Consider the following 27,204-nt stretch of genomic DNA (forward strand, 5'->3'; position numbering starts at 1 on the left):
CACCCTTGCAAACCCATGTACCTTTTGACATGTGGAGACCAGTGGAGCACATGGGAAGCAGTGCATGCCTCAACAGTTCTCAGCTGGCCTTTGGAGTTTCTGGCTCTGTCTCTGTCCTCACCCTCTGTCCTCTGGGGAAGGGCTGAGGGGTCACTGAGCCCAAGTCCTCCTGCCCTCCATCTTCCAGAGCCATACATGGGGACTCAGAACACAAACAGCATATATAACTTGTTAAGAAACTAAGCCAAAAGCATGATTTGGTGGGGCTCAGCAAGGGGTAGGGGTTGCAGACTGTGAGTCCACTGGGAACCTCTATATAAATATCCAGCAGAGATTGGCAGAACAGCAAAGGTCATCTTGATTAGTGTTTGCAGCTTCCACATCCACCCCCTGGCACACTCAGTTTGTGAACAGCTAGGAAAGGAAGTCGTGCCCGGCAAAGATGCTGGTGGAGAGATAAGGGCCAGGGGCAGGGCCTGGGGGTGGAGTCGACTCAAACCCTGCCAACCAGCCACAGGTTTCCCAGCTCAATCTCCTTCTCTCCTTCTTCCTCCCCCCACCCCAAGCACCCCTGATTGCCACTCTTAGAGTCTCTTCTGGCTCTTTGCAGAGTATCGGCTGTGATGACTTCCTGGGATCAGACAAAGTGGTGGACAAATGTGGAGTGTGCGGTGGAGACAACTCGGGCTGCCAGGTCGTGTCGGGTGTGTTCAAGCGTGCACTGTCCAGCCTGGGCTACCACCGCGTCCTGGAGATTCCCCAAGGAGCCACAAAAATCAACATCACCGAGATGCACAAGAGCAACAACTATCTAGGTAAGGGGCTCCTCCAGCCCCCCAGCCTGCCCTTTGAAATGACAGCTGGGGTGGGGACAGTTCAAAAAAAGAAATGTCTGTCTTGCAGCTTGGTGCTTGGTACCCACACACCTAAGCCAGCTTTTGCTTATCTTGGGAGAGGAGGGCTGTGTCATGACTGGCAACTGTGTGGCTACTCACAAACGGCAGCACCCCTCTCTGTCCTGTCGGATTGGCATGGGCAGGTGGCCAGTGACCAGTCTCTGGTGCTCCAAGCAGCAGCCACTCCTGTCTTCTTGCTGCTCTGTTGTCTCTGGCTCTGCTCACGTAGCAGGCATGCTTCCTGGACAGCCACACCCCGCTTAGCAATCCTTTGGAGCAAATGGTCCTAGTGAGAGGCTGCTTCACCCCATGTTCCAGCAAAAGGAAATCTCCATCAACACTTGTGTTAGGTTTCTGGGTATTTCGTGTTCTGTCTGAGAAGAGCGGATTCTGTATATGAGTGAGTTGTAATTTGCCAATCTCTGACTTGTATTACATCTGTGTGAGCCAAGTAGCAAAGTAAAGCGAGAGAACTATTGCTTGGTCATTTAATACACAGCAAAAGCCATTTTTCTTGTCTCAGACCCATGATGTCCCTTGCCTTCATCTTAATGCTGCACCTGTTACCCTTAAACCCTCACAACAGCTCTCCCATCCCCGTACTGCTGGTGACTAAACAAGCCCCCGCTTACCAGGGTTACCACTTAGAGCAAGAGCTGTGGCAGGACCTCAAAGCCAGGTGGCCATGTTCCAGCCAGAGCAGACACCACAGGCTTCTCAGAACCTGGTTTCCTAGGTCACCATTGACCACACTACTGTCTAGGGCTTCAGCAGACAGAAGACCTGTGCAGCTTTTAAAAATCAGGAGTACCCTCGGAGATACACCTCAGACCCCAGGGATCCGCGTTCTCTGCCTCTGCCTTCCCCCTCCACCAAACGCAGCCTCAGTCCCCTTCCCGTTGGCTTTGTTAGCTGGAAGAGGATTGGGTGGCAAATAGAATTAAAGAGACGAGCCTGATTGCAGCAGAAAACTCATCCTTCAGCTGCAGTAAAACCAGGAGCCACTACAGCAGTAGAGAATCAAGTTTCCCAGCAAGTTATGGTTTGGATGTTACACCAAAAAAAAAAAAGAAAAAAAAAAAAAAACCTTTATTCTTTGTGCTTTCTTTTGTTCTATTGTGCGCTCTCTTCTCCATAAACATCCTGTCTCCCAGAATGGAAAATATTCATCGGGCCATGTCTGAAGTGTGACTGCACACAGGGTCCCCAGCAGGCAATGCCAGTCTTCACCAGCTCTTCACTGTTCAGAGTCAATTTTGTCCCGGCTTCACTTAGTCCTGTTCCAAAAGCAGCTTCCACACTGCATCCTGATGGATGTGGTGCTGGACAGCCGCTCTGTGTCTGCAGGGAGAGGGCTTCGCCTATATATGGGGTGGAAGTCGGAGGCTGTGAGAAGCCATAGGAGGACAGCTGTGTGGCACATCTCCTCTTGCATGTGAGGAAGTGGAGGCAGAAGGAGGGCGGAAGTGGAGGGACTCACCAAGGCCATGGAGATGCCCCATGGTGCTCTGCACGTGCAGAAAAGGAAGGCTGGGAAAAGCAGTCAGGGCAGGCAAGGAGACTCACTCCAGAAGTGGCAACCAGGGCTTTGTCTTCTGCCTTTAAGGCACCAGCAGCCCATTTGTGCAACCCAAGACATAATTCACGGGCTGTAAAATCCACCCTTTGACAGGGTGCCATAGTCACCATGACCTTTTTCTTTTTTTTTTAACATATTTTTATTGCATTTCATTTTTTTAAATTAATTACATTGCATTATGTGATACATTTTTTATACCTGGGATTTCCCCCGCCCCTCCCCCCATGGCGGATTGCTCCACCTTGTTGCATTTCCATAATTCAAATTCAGTTGACATTCTTTCATTGGAGGCATTTACCAAGCATGAAGTCCAGCATCTTATTGTCCTGGTAAGTTCAATGGTTTGTTGGTGAGACCATCTCTGGTCTGAAGGTAGAGCCGGCAGAGCATCATCCCAACCAACCAAAAGCCCCGACACAACATTTCCAACCATTTACAACATTGTGACATTAATTGACACGGTATTGATTAACTAATATGTTACTAGGAAAATGCAGGTTCTCAACCACAACCTTTGACTTCTTCATAGACCTTTCAATTTTGGTTTATATTCAACCGTGTACTATACACCTTAAAATGGCTATAGATTGTTATTCAGCTGTCTCATGCCTATTTTAATTTTAGTCTTTAGCAGTTTATAGCATTGAAGCATGTTTTCGCTGAACCTGGCTGTTTTTCAGGTGGTCTACCTCTATAATTCTAACAGGATATATGTCAACAGTTTAGGTGAGCATGTTTAGGAGGGGTGTGCAGAGAAATCTTCCATACCCCAGTGAGGAGTAACTAATCTTTGTGTCCCACCCAGTGAGTTATAAGTGCATCCCCGCTGACCATTTCCTGCCTGTTTCTAAGCTTTCCTTGTTGTTCTCTGTCTATCTATTCTAGTTTTGTTTGTTTGTTTTGAGGGGTTTCTGGAGCGCTCCTGATGGTCATTACGAGAGGGGGTGGGGACCCAAAATTGGAAGCAGACAAGGACCAGAGAAAGCACCTCTCCCTAGTCCCGAAGGAAGTTTACTGTTCTTCTGTTTCTGCGGACTGCTCAGGGATCCTGGTTGTCGTTCCGATGACCTTGAATCCTGCAAGGCAGGACTTGGGCTTCTTCCATCCCATGTGGTAGATCCAAATGGGGGTGAGTGACCTCAGAGTTCTTGGCCTCCAAAGGCACTCCATTTCCCCGTGGACCATGACCTTTTTCTAATAACAGATGTTCTCTCTCCCTGGCCCACCTTTCCTGCTGAATGTCCTGCTCTATGAGGCCTGTATATTTTGAAAATTAATTTCCATGCAGTTGTTTGGGGCTATTGTAAACTGTGAGAGCAAAAGTATGCCTGACTGCTTTTGAACTTTTTAAAAGAAGATCTTGGGGCCCAGCATGATAGCACCAGGATCCTATATAGGCACCGGTTCATATGCCGGTTGCTCCGCTTCCCATCCAGCTCCCTGCTTGTGGCCTGGGAAGGCAGTCGAGTATAGCCCAAAGCTGCCCCTGCGTGGGAGACCTGGAGGAGGCTCCCGGCTTCAGATCAGCTCAGCACCGTCCATTGCGGCCACTTGGGGAATGAATCAGTGTCTTTCCCTGGCCCCTGCTTAAAACTTTCTGACAACGGCTTGTTCCAACACACGTTGTCAACCAGTGTAACCTTTTCCAGTCAAACGGAGGTGGGTTTCTGCACAATTTTCCAGGTAATGATGAGGGAGTTTTTTTCCCTTTGTGGTTGCTGACTGTACAAACTGCCTTTTACAAATATTTGACTTGACACATAAGATTAAGTCAGCGCTTGCAGAATTTTCCTTTGCACAGTAGATAAATGAAGGAAGCAGATAGTTTGCTTTTTAACATTACTTCTAGATATTGCACAGCTTTAGCAAGGTTTTCAGTTGCCTGTTGCTTTCCTTCAGTTATTTTTCTTTTTTTTTTTTTTTTTTTTTTTTTTTTTTTTTTTTGAATTATTTATTATTTAACTTCAGTAATTACATTGTATTATGTGACACAGTTACATAGATACTTGGGTTCTCCCCACCCCTCCCCAAACCCTCCCACCATGGTGGATTCCTCCACCTTATTGCATAACCACAGCTCAAGTTCAGTTGAGATTTCCCTATTGCAAGCGTATACCAAACATAGAGTCCAGCATCTTATTGTCCCGTCAAGTTCAACGGCTTCTTAGGTATACCCTCTCTGGTCTGATGACAGAGCCTTCAGTTATTTTTCATACAAATCAATCTTCCTTTGCAAAATACTTACTGTTTTTTAATCACTGACTCCCCACATAAGATAGCAACACAAAATAGATTGAGGGGCTAATGCCATGACATAGCAGTAGCCTGTTGTGGGCATTCTCTGGAGAGAATTTTCTAAGTGGCTTTCATTTTTCATGATCACTTCTTTAAAATGTCACTATTTTGGTGCCAGGAGCTCCATCCAAGTCTCCCATGTGGGTAGGAAGAGCCAAGGACTTGAGCCATCTTCTGTTCTGGTGCTTTTCCTAGACACTTTGGGCAGGGAGCTGGATCAGAAATGGAGTACACAGGACTTGAAATGAGACACCCATGTGGCAGGTACTTGGCAGGTTGTGTCTTAACACCCTACAACCATAGTGCTGGCTCCTTACTCCACAAGCAGTGGTGATCCGCCCTATGCAAATATCTCCTACTTCGGTCCCTAGTCTCAGTCTCTTCAGGCATTTCACATGTCTATTGATTTTTTTTTTTTTTTTAAGCCACCAGCGTTATTTATTTTGCCTGCCTTTGAACAGCATTTGCAGTTACTTTAAAAATTCAACTAGGGGGCCCGGCAGCGTGGCCTAGCGGCTAAAGTCCTCGCCTTGAAAGCCCCGGGATCCCATATGGGCGCCGGTTCTAATCCCGGCAGCTCCACTTCCTATCCAGCTCCTTGCTTGTGGCCTGGGAAAGCAGTTGAGGACGTCCCAATGCATTGGGACCCTGCACCCGCGTGGGAGACCCGGAAGAGGTTCCTGGTTCCCAGCTTCGGATCGGCACGCATCGGCCCGTTGTGGCTCACTTGGGGAGTGAGTCATCGGACGGAAGATCTTCCTCTCTGTCTCTCCTCCTCTGTGTATATCTGGCTGTAATAAAATGAATAAATCTTTTAAAAAAAATTCAACTAGGGTTAGGATATAAAAATTGCTATTCAAAATTGCCATTTAAAAATTGAAAGCTTGGGGCAAAGTAAATTAAGTAAATTAAGTCTGTGCTTATGGGTGCCAGTTCATGTCCTGATGCTCCACTTCTGATCCAGCTCTTTGCTAGTTAGTGGACTGGGAAAGCAGCACAGGATAGCTCAAGTCCTTGGGCCCCTGCAACCATATGGGAGACCTGGAGGAGGATCCAGGCACCTGGCTTTGGATCACTGCAGCCATTTGGGACCGAACCAGGAAATCCCCGCCACCCGACCCTGTCCTGACACTGTAACCCTGTCCTTCAAATAAAAACATTAAAAATAAGTACATCTTTAGAAATCAAAACTAGCAGGAAGAAGGAGGCACATATCCCAGAAACTCTGGCCACTGATGGCAGTGAGAGTACATTGAACTGAGCACTGAGTCTATGGCCAACTGAAGTCAGGACCCAGCTTGGTGGACTCAGGTTTGAGGTCTCTGCCTGCGTCCACTCTCCTGTGGAAAGAGGGTCCCTGCATTAGGATGCTTTCTGCCTTCTCTGGGCAGAACTGCAAAGACCGTGACCTTGAACAGGGCACATATTTCAACTGATTGCATTGAAGATTGTGTAGGCTATTGATTCATCTTGATTTAGGTTGGAAACTGCAGGTTTCCGTTTGTTTGTGTTCACATCTATAGATTATTTTTTTTAAAGATTTATTTTATTTTTATTACAAAGTCAGATATACTGAGAGGAGGAGAGATAGAGAGGAAGTGGAGCTGCCGGGATTAGAACCAGCAGCCACATGGGATCAAGGCGAGGACCTTAGCCACTAGGCCACGCTGCCGAGCCCACACATCTATAGATTATTGAGTGTGTTCTAGATCCCTAGGTATTTTTCGTTAGCAGCAAACACTATAGAAATCCTGTGATCCTTTTGTTAGGCTATGAATTCTCCTTTTGTGTATGAATTATTCTAATCCTGGGCTATCTGCTGGGGCAGCTGGGGAGTTCATTCTAATTTCATTAAAAGGATTGACATTTCATATGCTTTGCTTTTTCCCTGATGGCAAGATGTTGCGAAATTTTTTTGAGTTGAAATATCAAAATCTGGCCCTAGCTCAGGCAGTTTGGTTTACTAATGTTGTTGTGCAGTTGTTAAGAAATCAGACATGAAAGCATACCAAGCAAAAGGCAATCGGAGGGGACGTGTGCTACCTGCCAACATGTTGCATTATCATGGGGGTTTAGACTTGAAAGGTCTGTAAGGCTTTAGAAGTAAACTGGCAGTACATTTTCCAACAAGCATGTTTCCATAAAAGTTTTCAACAATAATAAAGATCGACCTTTAACAAGTCAAGAAACATCATGGATCATTTATGGATTGTAAACTCTATCACTTGGGCAAAAGACTGAGACGTTGAAATCATGTGACAGCTCTCATTTATGTAACAATTCCAGAGACTTTTTCCATTCACATTGTAACTTTTTAAGGTATATTGATTTATTTGAGAGAGTTACACAAAGGGCTAGAGAGAAAAAGGGAGAGAGAGAGAGATCTTCCATCTGTTGTTTCACTCCCCAAGATGACTGCAATAGCCAGAGGTGGGCCAGGCAGAAGCCTGGAGCCTGGAACCAGGAACTTCATCTGGGTCTCCCACATAAGTGCGTGGAGCCAAATTCTTTGACATAAATGCATGGAGCCAAATTCTTTGAGCCATCTTTGGCTGCTTTTTCCAGATGCATCAACAACGAGCTGGGTTGGAAGTGGAGCAACCAGTGTTCATATGCAGCTTTTCCTGCTATGCCACAAGACCAGCATCTGAATGTGTTTTCTTAGGTTTATTGTCGGAGTTCAGCTCCAGCCGAGAGTTCGGAGCTTGGGAAGGGTGCGTGGAGTCGGCGATAAAGAAAGACACAGACACTGACACTTGGTGCATTCTCACAACAGCCCAAGAAAAAGCTGTCCTTTTTATTTACTCAAAACCTCACAAGCTTCTGCACAAGCAACTAATTGTTCTATTTTTTTACTTCAAGACTAAAGGGGCATGTACAGACATTCGGTCACTCTGTCCGCACTTCAGGGCTAAGCAGGTGTCCCCAGAGATAATTCTTTAAAACACTGTATTCATATTCTTCAAAGTAAGCCATTATTCATTCTTCAACAGTAGCCATGGAGCGGCAGTTAAGACTCCAAGGCCAAGGCACATGCGATTACCTGCTAATCAGTAGTACATTCCTACCACATTTCTATTTCTACAACTTGTCCATTATTTAATGGGAAAATAGTTTACAAGGGAAAAAATATAATTCTAAAAACAAAAATTATAAATATTAAATCCCTCTACAACTATAGACCCTGCAACCCCATAAATAAAACAATAATCAAAAACATTTTTCTTTAATAAAAGCATCCTTAATTCCTCTAGCTAAAAATTATAAAAGTGGCTAAAACAGCTACATTTTCTATGTTCCAAAAAATTGCAAAAACAGGCTAGCCTATAAGATAACAATAACTATATTTATTGCCACAGCAATTTCAGCTTTCACTCCCATCACTCGCATTAATATTTAGGATATTTTCAAGCCCCCTCCCAGAAGGAGTGCTGCATGTCTGGACCAAATTTTGAGGCAATGGTTAAGTACCCAATAAAGTGTTTAAAAATGGCATGGGCTTAATTGTACTCCCGTGTGTAAATTGTCAAAGGCCCAAGACATTATCAGTGACATTAACTCTTAAGCTCACGTTGGTGGCAAAAGCCATCCCACAGGGGCAAACGGTGCCTCAATAGATTACAGAATTCTGAGTGGGGTGTTTGAGTTTCCATGCAAAAAGGTGGAGGGACTGCTTCAAGGTGGTCAGAGAGAAATCCGCCGGGCCTTGCCAAACAGCTGGAAGCTCCCCCGGGCCCTGCCAAGCAGGGAGCTGTTCTCTTCACACCTTCGTGCCATCCACACTTACTGCACGGACCCCGGCAGTTTATTCCTAGAGATTTTATGTTTTCATGACTGATAGATGATGTGTGTCCCTTGTATTTTAGTTATGCCACGGTGTGGATTTGGGTTTTTTATGTGTTTATTTTTGTATCTGGATGTTGTGCCTTGCTGGAGCTTTTTAATATTCCTAAGAAATTTTCACTTATTGGACGCAGATTTTCTAAGTGGCTGTTCAGACGTCTATGGGTAACATTGATGTCATCTTCCTCTTGACTTGTCTCTTGATTACTTTTTTGTCTTGCTGCTGCGCTTGGAAGCTAAGGCCTCCAAAATATAATTCCCAGAATCTTTCTAGGGATACTGAGCTTCCTTCACCTTGTTGTGATCCAGGTTTGAAGGCGTTAGCTTGGTTGGTTGGTAGACAGACACCAGTTATCAAATGAAAGAATTCCCATCGTGAGATCCCAGGGTTTTTTTTTTACCAGAAGGCTGCCCCATTTTTTTGTCCCCCCAACAAATGTGACAACCAAATCCTTAGTTGTCAGCTTATGTTCACAGAATAAGTCAGTGGTTGCCAATGTAGCTGCCTCTGCAGTTGCCTCCATCTTTCCTGCAGTGGACTAGACTTGGGATGCTGCTGGGCTGTTGGCAGGTGGGCAGACTTCTTCAAAGCTGAGGGCGGGACAGACAGGTGGCAAGAGGGAACCCACCATTTATGAGTGTGTTCAAGGCCTGGGTCATGTGGCCAATATGCACCACCTAGCATGACACAAACCCCTGATTGCAGGGGCTCTGGTACTAACCCATGACTGCTTTGCAAAACCCAGATTTTCCTTGGCTGTCTACATGCAACTGGCCTCCTCATTTACCATGAGTAGAACCTTGGGGATGCCAGATCAGGTGCAAAACACTGTATCCTGTCTTTTCAGTCAGCTCCCCAAGTAGTTCCAGGTTCCTTTGAGGGTGCAAACTATTTCCCTACATCAGTAGTTCTCAATGGCTGGACATTCTGCACCCTCCAAGTGTTTGGAAATGGCTGAAGGCCCTGTTCATTGTGTTACCTGGGGCAGAGGCCAGGAAAAGCAGCCGGTGCTATAGGCACCTGATGAGTAGGGTCAGGGAGCTGCCATTCAGTGGATAACAGTGCCCTAGACCACACACCAGCTGGACTTCCTAGGCGCAAGTGTCAGGGGTGTGGTGTGGCCCACATTCCCCATGGGAGCATCACTTTGACTCCTGGCTGCTCCATTTCTGATCCAGAAATTGCGACATTGCGATGCTACACAGACTATTTATGTTGTTATAGCATTAAAGCACTTTCTGTGCTGACCCTGGACTGGGCACCAAGGAGAGCAGAATATGCCACGCCTGCAACACTCAGGTTCTAATGATGATGATTGGCTGCAGAAGGACGAAAAGAAAATTCCAGGTAACAGAGACAAAGCCAGCAGGCAGAGAAGAAGAGCTCTACAAGGTGGTGAGATATCGCAAAAGAAGGGCTACCTGAGCCAGCAGCCAAATGACACCATGGAGGAGCACAGTTAAAGGCCTCGTGCTAAGAGCAGAGCATTCACTCAAATAGTTGCCCTCTGTGTGAGAGCTTTTCCCGTGTCTCATCTCTCGAGCGTGTTTCATGCGATGGATCTGGCATGTGATGACAGCAGCAGAGAAGGGTATCTGGTCCTATTTTTATACTGACAGTTGTTGTTGTTGTGTGTACCTGTCCTCTCTGGAACTTGGCGATTCTGGTGTTTCTGAGCTGTCTCTCAGCTGTTTTGGTGACGAAGTCAGATCTTAGAGGAATCCTGATGCTTTTATCGCCTCCTGCTTTCTACAGTCACATCACTGATTACGTCCATGATCTGTGTATCCGAACTTCCGAACAGTGAGTGACCATGAAGGCACAGCAGTCCTCTGCCCCCTCTCTCCCCTGGCAGTGTTCCCAGTGCAGCAGCATCAGTGTTTGGGTCATGCTCCTTGCTGCTTACCAGGTTCACCAAGTCTGTTTCTGATTGTGTAAAGGCTTTGACCAGGATGAGTTTTTACTGCCACTAAGCACCTTCTTTAAGAAATAAGAATATTTGGGGCCCAGTACAATAATAGCCTAGCAGCCAAAGTCCTTGCCCTGCACGCACCAGGATCCCATATGGGCACCAGTTCTAATCCTGGCTGCCCCACTTCCCATCCAGCTCCCTGCTTGTGGCCTGAGGAAGCTGTCAAGGATGGCCCAAAGCCTTGGGATCCTGCCAGGAGTCAGGGGCCTCCTCCAAGTCTCCCACGTGGGTTGGGCCTAATGGAGATCATTGAGGGTCACCCCAACTAGGCCACAGCACCCACAGGTGTGCTTGAGGGCTGGGCTTGTGGCAGCCTGGGCTGGGCTAGGCCACAGCACCTGCCGGTTCATGTGATAGGATTAGGTGTGAAACTGATCAGGTAACTGCATCCACCTTATATGCATTGACTGGTGCAAGTGACAGACCAAACCTGACCCTACACTAGCTAGCACACACACAGAAGTCAAGTCTGAACACTCCCCAGGTGAGGTTTGGTGGGGGACTCCCCAACAAGACCACTGGACTCAAACCTCAGCCTCAGGAAAAATCACAAGATATGTGGTCCAACCTTGGAGTACAAGTATCAGGACTGAGCCTCCTCAGTCGCTGATGCCTGTGCAGTAGAGAACATACCCAGATGCCCACAAGACACAACAATCAGTTCATCTAAGCCAACAGAGGACATCAAGTACCTCATCAAAAAAATGGAAAGCAGAAAATATTGAACAACACTCCTGGCCAAGCTTTGCAGCAAATGTCTAGGTCAGTGGATACACCAAAGTAGACCTGGTCAGCCAATAGACCTTTGAAAGATTTTTTTCAACCCTAGTGCAGTGAAGCCAACGGCATCTCAAACTATCAAGACCGTGCAGGCAGTACCCTCAGAACATTCTTCCCCACACTGGGGTCTCAAGGCAACATCAAATGATTATCTCCATTTCTGGGTGCTGATGTAGTTTGACAACAAGGAGCAGCACCCCCAGCCCCCTACCTCAATAGACACAAAAGGAAGGGGGGAAAAAAAGCATGGAAGCATTTATCTATGTACTCACCTACCTCTAATACCTCCACACCTCGACCCTCCCCACCTTAACCAGAGGGCCATATAGGCATATATCCTTCTAAACTATATAAGCAATATTAAAAAATAAAATAATTAAAAAACAATTAAATGTAACAAAAAGAAGAAGACATAGAGCACCATGGAAAGGGCTGAGATCACAAACTCACTGTCAAATCCAACATCTGCACCTGCTACCAATCAGACAAAAATATCAGCAAAGATGTGCAAACCATAGCCAGATGTTGGTCACATCCGTCCCTCCATTCATGCATCCATTCAGCAGACTCCTGGAAGGTCTGTTACAAGGCATTCCCTCTCAGGCTGTGGCCACAATTTCTCGTGTTTGTCATGTTCATGGGTGTTCATGCGCAGCCTACGTAATGACCACGTCTACTTCCTTAAACCTGCGTCTGTGTGCCCCGTTCATCGTGTTTCCTCCGTGGTTCCTGTCAGACGCTTGGCACACAGCAAAGAATTTAGCATGTGATTTTGAGGCCCTGTCTGTGGGAGTCCTTTGCTTCCTGGGTAGTCATCTGTAGTCCTGTCTAGATCCCTCTGTGACTCTCCTGTGCTTTGCACAGATTGCAATGGGTGGTTTGGTTCTGCTGTTTGGGAGCTTGTGCAGAATTAGCTATTGTTGGTACCCATGCTGAGGCTTGAGTGTGTTCACTTGTGTGAATGAAGTCTTCTGAGATGAGCCTCCGCTTGTGTGCTGACTGTTTTGAAGAGAGTCTGTATCACATTTGGTTCAGACAACTGAAAAGCCGAAAGCAAATATGTAAAACAGCCAAGCAAAATCAAATTTCCCAGTCTTTTCCAATCAGTTCAAACTTGCATGAGAAGCTTACTAGCAGAAACAACAAAGAAGGAAAAGTCAGCCTTCAGAATGAAAAATAATAACACTCTTCTATGAAGTCACTCATTGTAATATTAGTTGCTTCTATTTTTCTTTTTATGAGCTTCCTGTGACTTTTATTTCTTTCTTTATTTGAAAGAATTAAGAGGAGAGGAGGAGAATGAGAGAGGGAAAAGGAGAGAGAGAGAATCTTTCATGTACCGGCTCTTTCCCCTAATGACTGCAACAACCAGAGTCAGGCCAGGCCAAAGCCAGGAGCCAGGAAATTCTTCTGGGTCTCCCACTTGGGTACAGGAGTCCAAACACTTGGGCTATCCCGTGCTGCTTCCCCAGGCACATTAGCAGGTAACTGGATCACAAGTGTGGATGTCTTGACTCAAACTAGCACCCATATGGGATGGCAACACGGCAGGCAGGGTCTTAAACCACCACCCCAAAATGTCAGCCTGCCTGTAATTTTTTTAAACCTTCTTTTAAGGGTAAAATGTGAACAACTTGGCGTGGTCACCTCCATCAGTTTTCGTTTCTCATCTTCCTTTGGTTAAGTCATTCACTTTGGCATTGGCACTGTTCCAGAGTCAGGCACATGCCCTCAAGAACAGAGCCATCCACCTACCTCCGCTTCAACTAGGCCCGTGAAAGTCAAGTTTGGGGCCCAGTGCAGTAACCTAGTGACTAAAGTTCTCACCTTGCACGTGCCGGGATCCCATATGGGCACCAGTTCTATCCCCAGTGGCCCTGCTCTCCATCTAGCTCCCTGCTTGTGGCCTGAGAAAGCAGTCAAGGACGGCCCAAAGCCTAGGGACCCTACACCCATGTGGGAGACCCGGAAGAAGCTCCTGCCTCCTGGCTTTGGATTAGCTCAGCCCTGGCCGTTGCGGCTATTTGGGAAGTAAATCAGTGGACGGAAGAGCTTTCTGTCTCCGTCTCTCCTCCTCTCTGTATATTTGCCTTTCCAATGAAAATAAAATAAATCTTTTTTAAAAAAAGAAAGAAAGTCAAGTTTGCATTTGCAAGGATCACAAAAGAGCCAGAGCCCCTACCCTCTGAGCCTTTTGCCCTTGGGACCTGCTAGTTGCCTGTGTATACCCTCTTCAATGACAGCGTGACCAATAGCTTGAGTGTGGCAGGAAATAGGAACACTCTTCCTGGAAATTCCCACAGGATGCTGTGGCTCCACAGCATCCCCATGCGCACATGCAGGGAAGACAAGGGGACCTCCTGTCTGGAAGATACTGGCTGCCTTGGTGGCTCCGACTGTGGTCTTGGCCTTGACTGAGGCTGGTTTCCTCACACAGAAAGTGAAGCTGATGGGAAGGCCAGGAGGGGTGCATGACATAATGCTGTCTCAACAGCCTCCTCAGAGGGAAAGTGGAAACTTGAAATGAAAAGATGAGGCTTTTCATTAAAAAAAAAAAAGATATCTTGAAATGTCTGCATGATTTTTCCATAATACAGATTTTCCATGAACTTTTGGAGGACCCCTGGTGTGCATAGATTTAGTTTTTTGCACCGAAGTCAAACAAAATTCTGAATCGCACCTTCTTCGTATTGGGTGACAGTGTCCTTTATGAAACACACTTGGCTTTCTTGAGTCCTCTGTTGGTGCCTGTCATCAGCGAGCCAGAGAACAGCGCACAACTGGCCAGCTTCCCTGGGAGGTGGGGGCAGTTTGTGGAAAGAGTTTCTCATTGCCACCGAAGGCGGTGCAGGGCTACATCCTGAGGCAGGTCCCCAGGGGAATGGCACCCAGAGGTTCCCCTCCTTAGAGTATGTTCCTAATCTTTCTTTGTCTCTCCTCTTTGTAAATCTGTCATCCCAATTAAAGAAAAAGTCAAGTACAAAAGGAAAAGAACGAGTCCCTGAGATCCTGAGCTCAAGGGGTCTGAGTGGGAGCAAGAGGAGAAAGAAGCCAGTGTCAGGCAGGGACTCGTGGGACGTGAAGGCCCCTTCAGAGGTGCCTGGTGCCTGCGTGGGAGCCACATGCGGCATGTTCACCATCAGATGTGGTTTGGATAAGCTGCCAGCAAAATGCTGTGCATTTCCATGTGTGTATTAGACATGACTTACAGGGAGAGTTGTTTTTGGGATTTATTCATTTTGAACCAGTTCTATCACGTGGTAATTTCCCTCCATTCCTCAGTAGTTGACGCAGGTTTGGCATTTAGATTTAGCTCTTCTAAAGAAATCTGAAAGAGTTTTACTAACGTTGTGCGGTGTATCTGGTCCACAGAACTGCTCTGTGTGTGGTTGCTAGTTATCAGCAGTTGAAAGAAGAAAATGGGAGAGCTTCCTAGCAGCTCCCACATCCTGCAGCTTATACCTCACACAGAGTTTGGAAAAGCGAGGTGAAAATGATCCTAAAATCTCATCTTAAACCATCCAGGTGTTCAAATAAGTGCATCTGGGAGAAGAAAACAACAAAATCCTGGCACAGGACCTGTTCCCTGCCACACTCTCGCCTGCCTTGAGGCTTTGTGACCTGAAGAGGCAAACGAAGACCACCATGGAAGAGACCAGGGGCCACCAGCCCACCTATCCCTTGGTAGACACATGGCCCAGCTGTTAAGAGGCCCAGTATGAGAGCCAGCACTGTGGTATAGTAGGTGAAGCTAATGACTGTGGCACTAGTATCCCATATGAGTGCAGTTTTGAGTCCAGCTGCTCCGGTTTGGATCCAGCTTCCTGCTTATGCACACAGGAAAGCAAGAGAAGACAGCCTAAAGCCTTGGGCCCTTGCATCCACATGGAAGACCCTGAAGAAACTTCTGGTTCCTGGCATTGGCCTGGCCTAGCTCCAGCTGTTGTGCCCTTTTGGGGAATGAACCAGCAGGGGGTAGATGTCTCGTTCCCTCTCTCTGTGTTTCTGTGACTCTGCCTTTAAGTAAATATACAACTAAATAGATGCATGAATAAATAAATAGATAGATAAATAAAAAATATGCCCATGTTGGAGGGCCCAGGTTCCAGTCCTGCCTCCTCTTATGATTCCACATCGCTTTTGCCTCGAGGCAGGAGGTGATGGGTAACTCAAGTACTGGGGTCCTTGCCATTCCAATGGGAGACCCTGCTGGAGTGCCTAGCTCCAAGTTTTAGTATGGCTGAACTCCAAGCTGCTGCCAGTGAACCAACAAATAGGTGATATATTTCTCCCTGTCTGTCTCTGTCTTTCAAATAAGGGAATTATCTAAAAAATACTGAATAAACAAACTTTAAAATTTAGTTCATTTATCTGAAAAAGTAGAGTTAAGGCCCAGTACAATGGCTCAATGGCTAAATCCTTGTCTTACAAGCACAGGACCTGGTTCATGTCCCAGCTGCTCCACTTCCCATCCAGCTCCCTGCTTGTGGCCTGGGAAAGCAGCCAGAGATGATCCTAAGCTTTGGGCCCCTGCACCTGCATGGGAGACCAAGAAAGAGTTCCTGGCTCTTGGCTTTGGATCTGCTCAGCCTCAGCTGTTGCAGCCATTTAGGGAGAGATCCAGTGAATGGAAGATCTTTCTCTGATCTGTCTTTCCAATAAATATAAACCTTAAAAAAAATAAGAGCGAAAGAAAATGAGTTAAAGAGCGAGATGAAGACAAAGAGAAATCTTCCAGCCACTGGTTCATTCCCAAAATGGTCACAGCAGCTAGACCTGGGTTGGTCCAAAGCTGAAAGCCAGGAGTTTCTGGGTCTCCCATGTAGGTGCAGAAGTCCCATATACTTCCGCTTTCGCAGGCACATTAGGTAGCTAGATAAGAAGCGGAGCAGCCAGGACTCTAACCAGTGCACACATAGAATGCCAACCCTGCAGGCAGGAGCTTAACACACCATTCCACAACACCCACCCCTAATTTTCTTTGAACAATAAAGACTCTCTCAACACAATTAAGTCCACCTTGAACCAGAAGATACTAAACAAAATATCCAGGTAGATCAAAATGTATTCTACAGCGGAGTCTCATACAGTTTTGAGTGAGGAGAAACGGGATAAAGAGAGGGAGGTGCGCCCTTTGGCGACTGGGAGATAGGGGAACAGACCAGGGAGTCACTGTTAAGGGCACCCAAAACATGGTGTCACATAAAACAGGAAAGCATAAAGGGAGAGGTGCCCGAGAGAATACTGGGAGGAAGGTGAGAAGGGAGGACTTAGAAACACCTAAGACATGAAACTACAGAGCAGAAAGGGGAAGGGCAAGATGTGGGAGAGGCATGAAGGAGCCCACAGTGAGAGATGGAACTGCAGGTCAGCAAGGGGGGTACCTGTCCTGAGAGGCAGCATGCAAGGAGGTCAGATGCCCCTGTCCCAGGCTCAGGCTGGCATCTGGGAGCACAGACTCCTATAAGACCTCAACTCCACCCCAGGGCTGCAGATGTTTTCCCTGGGCACAGCAAAGCTGGAGGTTGACATAGTTTTCATAGCTCAGAGTGTACGTATGGCAGAACTCACATCTTCTGTTATTTTTTTCTCGAGCTTTCAAAGCAAGGTTTCTGCAAATATTTTATCCCAGTGTTTAGCAACATTGTTTGCCTTTCAATGTCTGTTATTCTCTGTCTTAAAAAATAACATGTTTCTAATACCCACCCAAAATAATGATATTGGACTCTTACACCAGACATTGAAAGTTATCTCAGGGTGGATCAAAGAGTGAAATGTTAAACCTGAAACCGTGAAACTCTTTGCAGAAAGCTCAGAGCACGTGTCGGGACATCGGGGTGGACAAGGACTTCAGGGGGAAGTCTCAGCTTTCCAACTGGCAACAAAAGCAGGGTTTTTTTTAAGTAGCATGGCACCAAACTAAGGAGCTTCAAAGTGGCAAAGAAAACCAAATGAATGGGAGAAGATATTCACAAACCACTTATCTATGGCATCTAGCACTCTGCCCTTTGCTTCGGCAGGTTCTTGATGTAGATGGTATCATGCTAACTTTGACCTTCAGTGTCTGGCTTCTTTCACTCAGATGCTCCTGAAGTATATAAGGAGCTCACATAACTCAATAGCAAAAGTGCCATCTGATTTAGAAAAAAAAAAAATAGGCCAAGGACCTGATCAAACGTTTGCCCAAAGTCATACCAATGGCTAACAGGTGACAAGATGGTCAACATTGCTGATCGTCAGGGAAGTGCACATCAGAACCGCCAGGAAATAACATCTCAGATTTCTTAGAATGGTGCTTATCAAAAAGAATATGGATAGAAAGGACAATGGGTGCAGACACTGGATGACAATATGGAGATTCCTCCAAAATTCATACCACAGCCACATCCCTGTGATCCCCACTCTAGATATACATCCAGAGGCACTGGAGTCAGGATCTAAAGTGGTATCTGCATTCCTGTGTTCCCTGCAGCATCACACACAGCCTAGAGACCCACTGACAGATGACAGGATATGTAATCAAACCCACACAAGCAAAGGGCAGAGTGCTAGATGTCAGCTACCAGCGGCAAACAGGAGCACAGAAGATTAGTCAAAGGGTGGCAAGTTTCAGTTGTGAGAGATGAATGAGTAGTAAGACTTATAGTTAGGATACTGTGTGAAGTACAGCAAGACTTCCAGGAGTTAAGTGTCCTGATCTAATAATAATATAATAATAATAAAGTTAAGGAAGGCAGGTGGAAAAATCCAGTGGTATGCATGTTCCTGGCATAGACCTCATTTCTCTGCTTATGAAGTTGCATGCATTAAATACGTACAGAAACTTCTTATTCTCTTTGTACTAACAAAATTATTGGCAATGTCTAAAAATCTGTTGCATCTATCATATGTTCAGAACAGTGTCCACATCAAAGTGAATGCTCAGAAATCAGTAGATTTTCTATATCTAAGCAATATGGAACAAACGGCCTTAAGAAAATGCCATTAGCTACAGCAACAAAAAAAAATGTTAATAAACATTAAAATGTTAATAAACATTAAAAACCACATGGATGGGAATCAAGATGGTAGAATAGGGTAAGGACACATTTAAACAGACAGAGAAATATTAGCCAGCGTGAAGAAGAGAGGTCACATTCCAGGAAGTAGGAAAAGACAGCAACATCAGAGGGGTACCTGGAGGCTGACACACACAGGAAAGCAGCAAAAACAACAGTGTGGTATTGCAGTGACTGCTACCCCAGCGGCATTTAGCAAGTGGCATCCAAATCACACTGGCAGCCAGAACTACACCAGCTACCAGGTGGGAAGAGACATCTACCGGGAGCTCAGGTGGTGAACCCAGACAAGGAACTGCCCGTCCTGCTGGTCTGTTTGATTTGACCAGGAGCAGAGACAGATTAGTAGATAAGAGATGAGCAATGGGGGAACAGGGTGAATTTCACAACCCAGTCCACCTCCTAGAGACACATTGGGTGCCATTTTGTTTAAAGAGGCAAAGGCTATGGGACAGTATGAGCTGGGAGTGAACTCATTTCTAGTTCAGCAAACTGCAACAACATGACATCTTACAGTTTCCACCCAAGATAGGTCCTGGTAGCCCCCAGATCTGACAACCAGCAAATCAAGAATGCTAGTATTGGCACATCAGGCACCATTTCATACAGTGTGGCAAAGACTGCAGAGACAACATTGAGCTGTGCATGCGCTGAACTCAGCAAGAACTCACTGAGCTCAATGCATTGCCCTAGTCCCACAAGAAAATAATACTGACTGTGGCATCATACAGGTCAAAATAAGTCCATGTGGCTCTCAGGCCTAACAGCCAACAGGTTCCAGCAAGATCAATACCACCAACAATCTAGATCTACATAGGACACCTGGTGTCTCCCTAATCCTGGGACCTGCTCCAGCCGGAAGTGGGAGAAAGGTTATAGAGACAACAGTGAAGCCGCAGCATGGTGGAGACTGGTGAGCCAGGAGCTGGGGCTGTGGAGACCATGGTGGAAATCTAACATGAGAACCCAGACCTGGAACTCACTGGAAGGAGTGGCACAAGTGGCTGTAAGCAAAGAGTCGTGTACCAATTGCAATAAGTAAAATCAAACTCTAGACCTGTGGGTGACAGAGCTTAGAAACCTGCCCCAAGGAGAAGAATCTGATAACCAGAAGTACAATGACCAAAAGCAAAAGAAGAGACAAAGGCACAATGAATATTACCGAAGATTCCCCTGCAAAGGAGCAAAACCCTATGCCAACCTCAGAGTTAACTGAGGAAGACATCGAGAAAATGGGGCACACAGAATCAATAAAACTCATTTTAAGGCTTCTGATCAACAATGAGAAGCACATAAAGCAAGCATTCAAGGAATTCAAGGAATATGTCACACTGGAAATAAATGAAAACTGATATATCAGAAATTAAGAACACAGTAGAGCAAATTAAAAGCACAGTGGAGAGTCTCCAAAATGGGATGAAGGAGGCAAAAGAAAGGATCTCAAAATTAGAAGATATTTCCTGTCATCAGGGGGAAACAAAAAATCTGGAAGCAGAGCTGGATCAGGCCAATAAAAGTATTCAAGAATTGAAAGACAAGAGTAGAAGGCCAAATATAAGAGGTATGGGAGTCCCAGAAGGTACAGAAAGAGAAACTGGGTTTAAAAGTGTATTTAAGTAAATAATAAGGGAAAATTTCCCTAATCTAGAGAAAGAATTAGGAAACAACATCCAGGAGGGACACAGAACTCCCAACAGGCTTAATAAAAAGTAATCTTCACCAAGACACATGATTATCAAGCTCTCTTCAATCAAACATAAGGAAAAAATCCTTAAATGTGCACGTGAAAAAATCAACTGACATACAAAGGAATGCCAATTAAACTCACAGGAGACCTCTCACAGGAAGCTTTACAGACCAGAAAAGAACGGGGCGACATATTTCAGATTCTAAAAGCAAAACATTGTCAGCCCAGGATAACGTACCTAGCAAAGCTTTCCTTTGTCTTTGAAAATGAAATAAAATTCTTCCACAGTAAAGAAAAGTCGAATGAATATACCTCTTCCAAACCTGCCTTACAAAGAATACTTAAAGATGTTCTCTTAACAGAGAAAAGGAATAGCACCAAACAAAATCAATGACAAATGCGAAGAACATCCCAGTAAATTAACAGCAGAAGACTAAATCAATGAACAACCTAATGCTAAAATGACAGGACCAAATTGCCACCCATACATATTAACCCTGAGTGTAAATGGCTTAAACTCATCAATCGTAGATTAGTAGACTGGATTAAAAACAAAGCCTATCTGTTGCCTACAGGAGACACATTTCACCAACAAAGATCAGCAGAAACTATGTCTCATGGATTTTGATATTCTTTTTGTTAGTTTCACCTCTTCAAAACACTTTCTTCTCATTAAATTTTTCAATGACTCATAGATCATACAGTAGCATCATTTTCTTCAAGAAGATTCTTGATTTTTTTTTCATTTCTTCAGCAACACATTAGTCATTCAGTAGCATGTTATTTAACTTCATGGTGTTGTTAATTTCTTTTTTTTTTTCTTCCTGTTGTTGATTATGTTTTGTGGCTTTTCATTTAAGGGGATGTATAGTAACTGTGTAATGGAGATTATCATATCCAGATGTGAGGATACAATGCAGTATGCATCTCTACTTCCAGATCAAAGATAGACTCCCAATGAAACTGTTTGCTTTGCTATATCTTGACAATGGGATGCTGAACTCTCTGCCATTATCCATGCCCATAATGATGGACATATGACTGTGTGTGAAGAACTATACTAGAATAATGATTTAGGGGAACTCATTGAGAGGGGAGCGAATTGGGGAGGAGATAAGGGAAATCCCAGGGCCTATGGAACTGTATCATAAAATAATACTAAAAAGAAGGAATTTTTTTTAAAAAAGGAATAGCCACAAATAAATAAAAAGCCACGTGAACAAAACGATGAAACTTTATTGATCGATGGGAAAGGAGACCTAGTGCTGCTTAAGATAATTCCATATGTAAGAACTGTTCATTTCCCCCACCAAATAATCTCTAAATTCAATTTAAAGAGACATCAATCAATTTGCCAATGAAACTTTAATGTATCCTTTGGTTCTAAATTTATAGAACACCCACAAATTTCAAATAAAGATGAAGGGAGAATAGGTTCTATGAGATGTCCTCAGTTCATTAGCTCACAGGAATGGAACCCATTTCAGATAAACGCAAGATTGCAATGAAATGGAATTATCTAGAAGTAGACTTATGTGTATAAGAACAAAATTTGAGAGTACTTTTAAAATCCATACATAGTTTTCTAATTATAGATTTTTCTGTGACTTTTTATAGATTATTTCTTCACGTATTTCAAAAGTTTTTTTCACAGAATAAATCATTTTTAATTTCTTTTTCCATATACTTTTTGAGGCACCTTCAAATATGATAATGGTGTGTGTTTCTTTTTCTTTGAGAGATGGGAAGACAGAGACCAGAAGTGCTCCCATGTATCCATGTATCATCCAGGGCTGAAGCTAGGATCCAGGAATTTTGTCCAGCTTTCCCACTTGGTGGCAGGAACCCAGCCATTTGGACCACGGCTTCCCAGGGTCTGCACTAGCGGGAAACTGGAGACAGGAACTCAAAACACAGATGCTCCAATGTGGGATGCAGCCATCTTAGTTAACCAACAGGCTGAACACCTGCCTCAAATGGTACATTTTAAAAACTGAGAAGAAGGTAGGCAGTTCTGTAATCAGCATTATAAGAATTTCTTATAATTATGGGATACATGCAAGTTAAATCTCACAACATAAATCAAGTCGAAACTATAAATATAGAGGAGGAAAATAAAATCTATAAACTACTCAATTAAAACTTTTTTACTTATTTACAGACAATTCCTATTAGCATTAGAAGCAGTCAAGTGCCCAGTGTTGAGAGATAGTGAATTAAGTTACTTGCAGTGGTAATATCCCACATGGATGTTGGTTCAAGCCCTAGCTGTTTTGCTTCCAATCCAACTCCCTACTAATACACTTGGGAAATCAGAGGAGGATGGCCCAAATGCTTGAGCTCCCGTGCCCACATGAGAAACCTGAAAGAAGCTGCTAGTTGCTGGACTTGGCCTGAGCCAGTCCCAGCCCCAGCCCCAGCTATTATGGTCATTTGGGGAGTAAATTACAAGGTGAAAGATCTATCTCTCCCTTTCTGTGTGACTTTGCTTTTCAAAAAAATAAAATAAAATTTTGTTAAGAAGATAAATGACAGATTGAAAAAGAGTTATTCCTAACCATAGACAAAAGGTCAATGGCTACTATTTTATTTTTATTTTCTTCTTAATTTTTATTTTTTGATGATGTTTATGTAGTTTTATCAGGGTGGGAAGGATCAAAGGTTAGGGGAAAGTGGGTGAGACCATTCTTTCCAAATTTTCTTTTTCTTCTTCCTGTATCTGGGATAAGAGGAAAGAAAAAGGGAGAAACCACACACGGTCTCCCAGCTGCCCCAATACCCAGGAATGGGAATGGCCACCCAATAGGAAGCATGTTCCAAGGGTTCTGCTTAAGTGGTTTTGATAATTCTGAAATGCTGTCAGTCTCACCGATCCTTCCAATGTCCATTGGCTAACATAGTCCACCTTAGAGTCTCCATTCACCTAGATATTCACTGTCATCATTTGGTTGGGGTAGTTGTCGAATTTGTTCTGCCCGCCTTCCTCTACTGTGGTACCAGATGTCCTCTGCAGATGTCCCCACGGGCTGCCATATCCTCCATATACATCTGAGCCTATCATCTTTTCCACTGAGGAGACCCAGTTCTGACACATGCACTCTGCGGTCATGCTCACCACCAATCCTGGACATGAGCCTTCCTGTCCCCACATGCCCCCACCTGTGCCATCCCCCAGACCTCCTGCAACCCCACACATCAAGCCCTAACCAGCATGTTGCCAGGCAGCCAGTGGGCTTTGCTTGGCATCATTAGCACTCCAGGCCACCAGAACCAGGCTCTGCCAGACTTCCACCCCTGGGATTCATGGACCTAGCAGTCACTGTTCAGGTGGGCCGAAGGACCCAGGCCAGGCAACCCAGGCACCTCTGAACCTCCTACCCCTTGGGCTCACAGACCCAACACCTCCCCCTCAATACACACACATATCTTGAGGAAAAAATAAATAAATAATAAAATAGACCAGGCGACTAGGCTAGCACTCTGGTGTGGTTAACAAACATTTGGCATTAACCAGGCCCAAGATGCCTGCCAGCTATTAGCTACTTTCTTTTCTCCTAGCAGTGTAACACTTGCCTAGGTACAATGCAAGCTAGGCCATTGCCCACTATTATTTTATTTTAGGGCATTTTTTATTTTTTAAAGATTTATTTATTTTTATTGGAAAGGCAGATTTATTCAGAGGAGGAGAGAGAAAGATCTTCCATCCAGTACTTCACTCCCCAGTTGGCCACAACAACCGCAGCTGAGCTGATCCAGATCCAGGAGCTTCTTCCAGGTCTCCCATGCAATTGCAGGAATCCAAGGCTTTGGGCTGTCCTTTACTGACTTCCCAGACCACAAGCAGGGAGCTGAGTGGAGAGTGGAGCAGCCGGGACATGAACCAGCACCCATGTATTCCGGTGTTTGCAAAACGAGCGTTTAGCCACTAGACCACTGAGTCAGGCCTGTGATTACTATTTTATCTCCCCTGCCAGGTAAGTATTAGGCCTGTAACTATTATTTTAAATGCTTATAAAATTCAGTAACAATAGCAATACCCAATGTTTTTTAAAAATGCAAAAGCTATAAATAAGTGATTCCTAGGGAGGGTTGGGGGAATGCCAACGATTAAAAAAAGGATACATAAAGAGAGATCTTGGATCCCACAAATAATCAATACAATATTGAACAGTGTGTTGCACAATAGACTGCAGGAATGTTCAGTGTATGGAAGGTACCGCACGACAAGAAAGATGGCCACTCACATCATGTGTTTAGTGTCATCTGCCACAGTGTAGAGACTTCAGAAAAGAATCCCCGAAGACCACATAGCCCTGTACAAAAGTGTTGCCTAAATGACTTTGTAAGAATAGAAAAATACAATCTAACCATCCAAAAATTGTGACATGATTGAATTAATCCCATTCTAGGAAGTCCTTTTTAGAAATTAAGAGGATGGTGGAGTAACTACATTTAATGACATGAAAAGAAGAGCCTTCGAGGGACGATAGACTGAAAAAAAAGATAGTAGGGACCCTCCCATATTTGCATTAGAAATGCACCGTATACAATTATACCTGAAGTCTGCACAAGCGCAGAGGTGAAAGTGCATCTGGACTGGCACACATGCAGAATGACCCAACCCATTCCTGAACCTGCAAGGACACAAAAAGGTCTGGAGGATGCTTAGACCATGGGTGAGATGGAGGTGCTTGCCGTGAGAGCTGAGACTGGGCCTAGGGAGCAGGACAAATGTCAGCTTGCCCTTCCGACTTGCTAGAAAGAAAAGCAAGTGGGAGTTGAGCCTGTCCGCGGTGGCATCAAGCAACCTACAAGTGTCTAAAGCTCTCTAGGGTATGAGGAACCCACTCCCCATCCTGCCTCCCACCTCGCCTAGGGCTGTCCCTGCTCCAGAGAGGGCAAAGGGAGGGGTGCAGGGGGACCTTGCACACTGGGCCTCCAAGAACCTCTCTTTCAAAATCTTAGCTAATTGGCTCACTTCATCATTTTGAATTTATTACTTTAATTCAACAAAATCTTGTAAAAAGAATTCCTCATTTAAAGGGAACTGGGAGATCTTGGCGGGATTTTTTGTTTTGTTTTGTTGTTTTGCTTCAATACTAACATTTCCCATCTGAGGAACTAGTGGGACCAGAGCAGGGCAGATGATAAATTATATCATAGGCAAGCCCCTGGATGGGGCCCAGGTTCAACAAGTCCCCTCAGCTTTCAGGTGAGCCATTCCCCACTCCTGCTGGACAAACTCTGAGAGTGGTTTTGCCTGCAGGAGGGTGCCTCTGTTGAGCGCTTCATGCCAGAACGAATGTTGTGGCTACCCCTTCTGTCACCAAGTTCTCCTGTGCCTGGGGCCTCTGTCTTGGCTGTTCCCTCTTTCTGCAGAGCTTCCTTGCCCATACTCAGGACCTCCTCCAAGAGACCTTCCCTAGTCAGGGTCTAAATTAGAGCCCCCCAATCCCATTATCTGTTCTTCAGCAGCCTGCCACCTGAGCCATCACCACTGCACTGCCAGCCCCCCGCCCTGCAATTCACATTAATAGGAAGCTGGTGTCTGGACTTGAACCCTGGCACTTCTATAAGGGACTTGGTATACTAAGCCACATCTCAACCCCTACACCAAACGTCCACTCCCCACCCCCACCTTGCCTACTGTAAGCCTTGAAGGATAGTAAGGAATTGCACAGACCATCTCCAGGCTTTGAGGGCATCCCTCTGACCCCTGCCTTGCATGTGAGGGAGATGAAACCCGTGGTGATTAGAGGCAGGTCTAGGAGTTGAGCCTTCACAATGCCCTCATGATGGGTGTTCAGCATGGGCCCTGCCCCAAGACGTGGAATCTGTGATTGAACACACTGCCAGGGTGAGGAAGAATAAGGGGGCAATTAGAGGTCTCCTGTGGCACTGGCCAGAAGGACTTCTGGGTCAGGATGAGCCCCAGAAATCTGTGCAGCTGTGCGTCTGAGTGAAACCATGCTTTTGACCTTGAAGGGGTAAAGAAGGTGTACTTGGTTTGGGCTGTATTTTTTTTTAATTTATTCATTAATTACATTGTATTATGTGGCACAGTTTCATAGGTACTGGGATTCTCCCCACCCCTCCCCAAACCCTGCCCCCATGGTGGATTCCTCCATCTTGTTGCATAACCACAGTTCAAGTTCAGTTGAGATTCCCTCATTGCAAGCATATACCAAACATAGAGTCCAGCATCTTATTGTCCAGTCAAGTTCAACAGCTTCTTAGGTAGACCCTCTCTGGTTTGAAGACAGAGCCAGCAGAGTATCATCCCAATCAATTAAAAGCTCCAACATACTATCAGTAAAAATTTACATCATTATGGAATTAATTGACATAGTAATGAGTAACCAATATGTTAAAAATCAATGCGAGTCTGGGTGGGACACAAAGATCAGTCACTCCTCACCATGGTGTTGAGGATTTTCCTGCACACCACCCCCCCAAAAAAAATGTTCTGCACCTTAAATGTCGACAAATATCTTGTTAGAGTTACAAGCCAGTCTAGATTATCCCAAAATCTGCCAAGATCAACAAAATTATACTTCAACACAACAAATGGCTAAATACTAAAATGAAATAGACACGAGACAGCTGAATGGTACCTTATAGCCATTTTAAGGTATATAGCAGCCGGTCCTGTATATAAACTAAAATTGAAATGTCAATGAGCTAATCATAGGTTGTGGTTAGGACTTGCTTTTTTTTTTTTTTTTAACATACTGGTTACTCAAAACCATGTCAATTCCATAATATTGCAAATTGCTGTTGATGTTATATTGGGACTCTTAATTGACTATGATGATATTCCACCAGCTCTAACTTCGGACCAGAAATGGTCTCCCCAAGAAACTGTTCAACCCTTCTGGACAATAAGTAGCTGGACTCCATTCTTGGTATATGTTTGCAAGGAAAGAATCTTGATTGAATTTGAACTGTAATGCTGCATCAAAGTGGAGGAACCCACCAGGGGGGAGGGGAGGGGGAGGGGTGGGGGGATTCCCAGAGCCTATGAAACTGTCACATAATGCAAAATAATTAATAAAAATATATATAAAAAATATTAAAGGGATTTTGAAAGCTG

At 44.9% G+C, this 27,204-nt stretch overlaps 1 protein-coding gene across 1 annotated transcript in view; it reads left to right on the forward strand.

Moving 5' to 3' along the window:
* THSD4 (thrombospondin type 1 domain containing 4) overlaps positions 1–27,204 on the forward strand; it is a 369,969-nt gene that overhangs the window by 306,664 nt on the left and 36,101 nt on the right. Inside the window, exon 8 of the mRNA XM_058665429.1 lies at positions 611–815. Within this exon, the coding sequence (XP_058521412.1) occupies positions 611–815 (205 nt within the window). The remainder of the gene's footprint in view (positions 1–610; positions 816–27,204) is intronic.

The sequence above is a fragment of the Ochotona princeps genome, chromosome 6 (assembly GCF_030435755.1).
Source record: "Ochotona princeps isolate mOchPri1 chromosome 6, mOchPri1.hap1, whole genome shotgun sequence".
Classification (NCBI taxonomy): Eukaryota; Metazoa; Chordata; class Mammalia; order Lagomorpha; family Ochotonidae; genus Ochotona; species Ochotona princeps.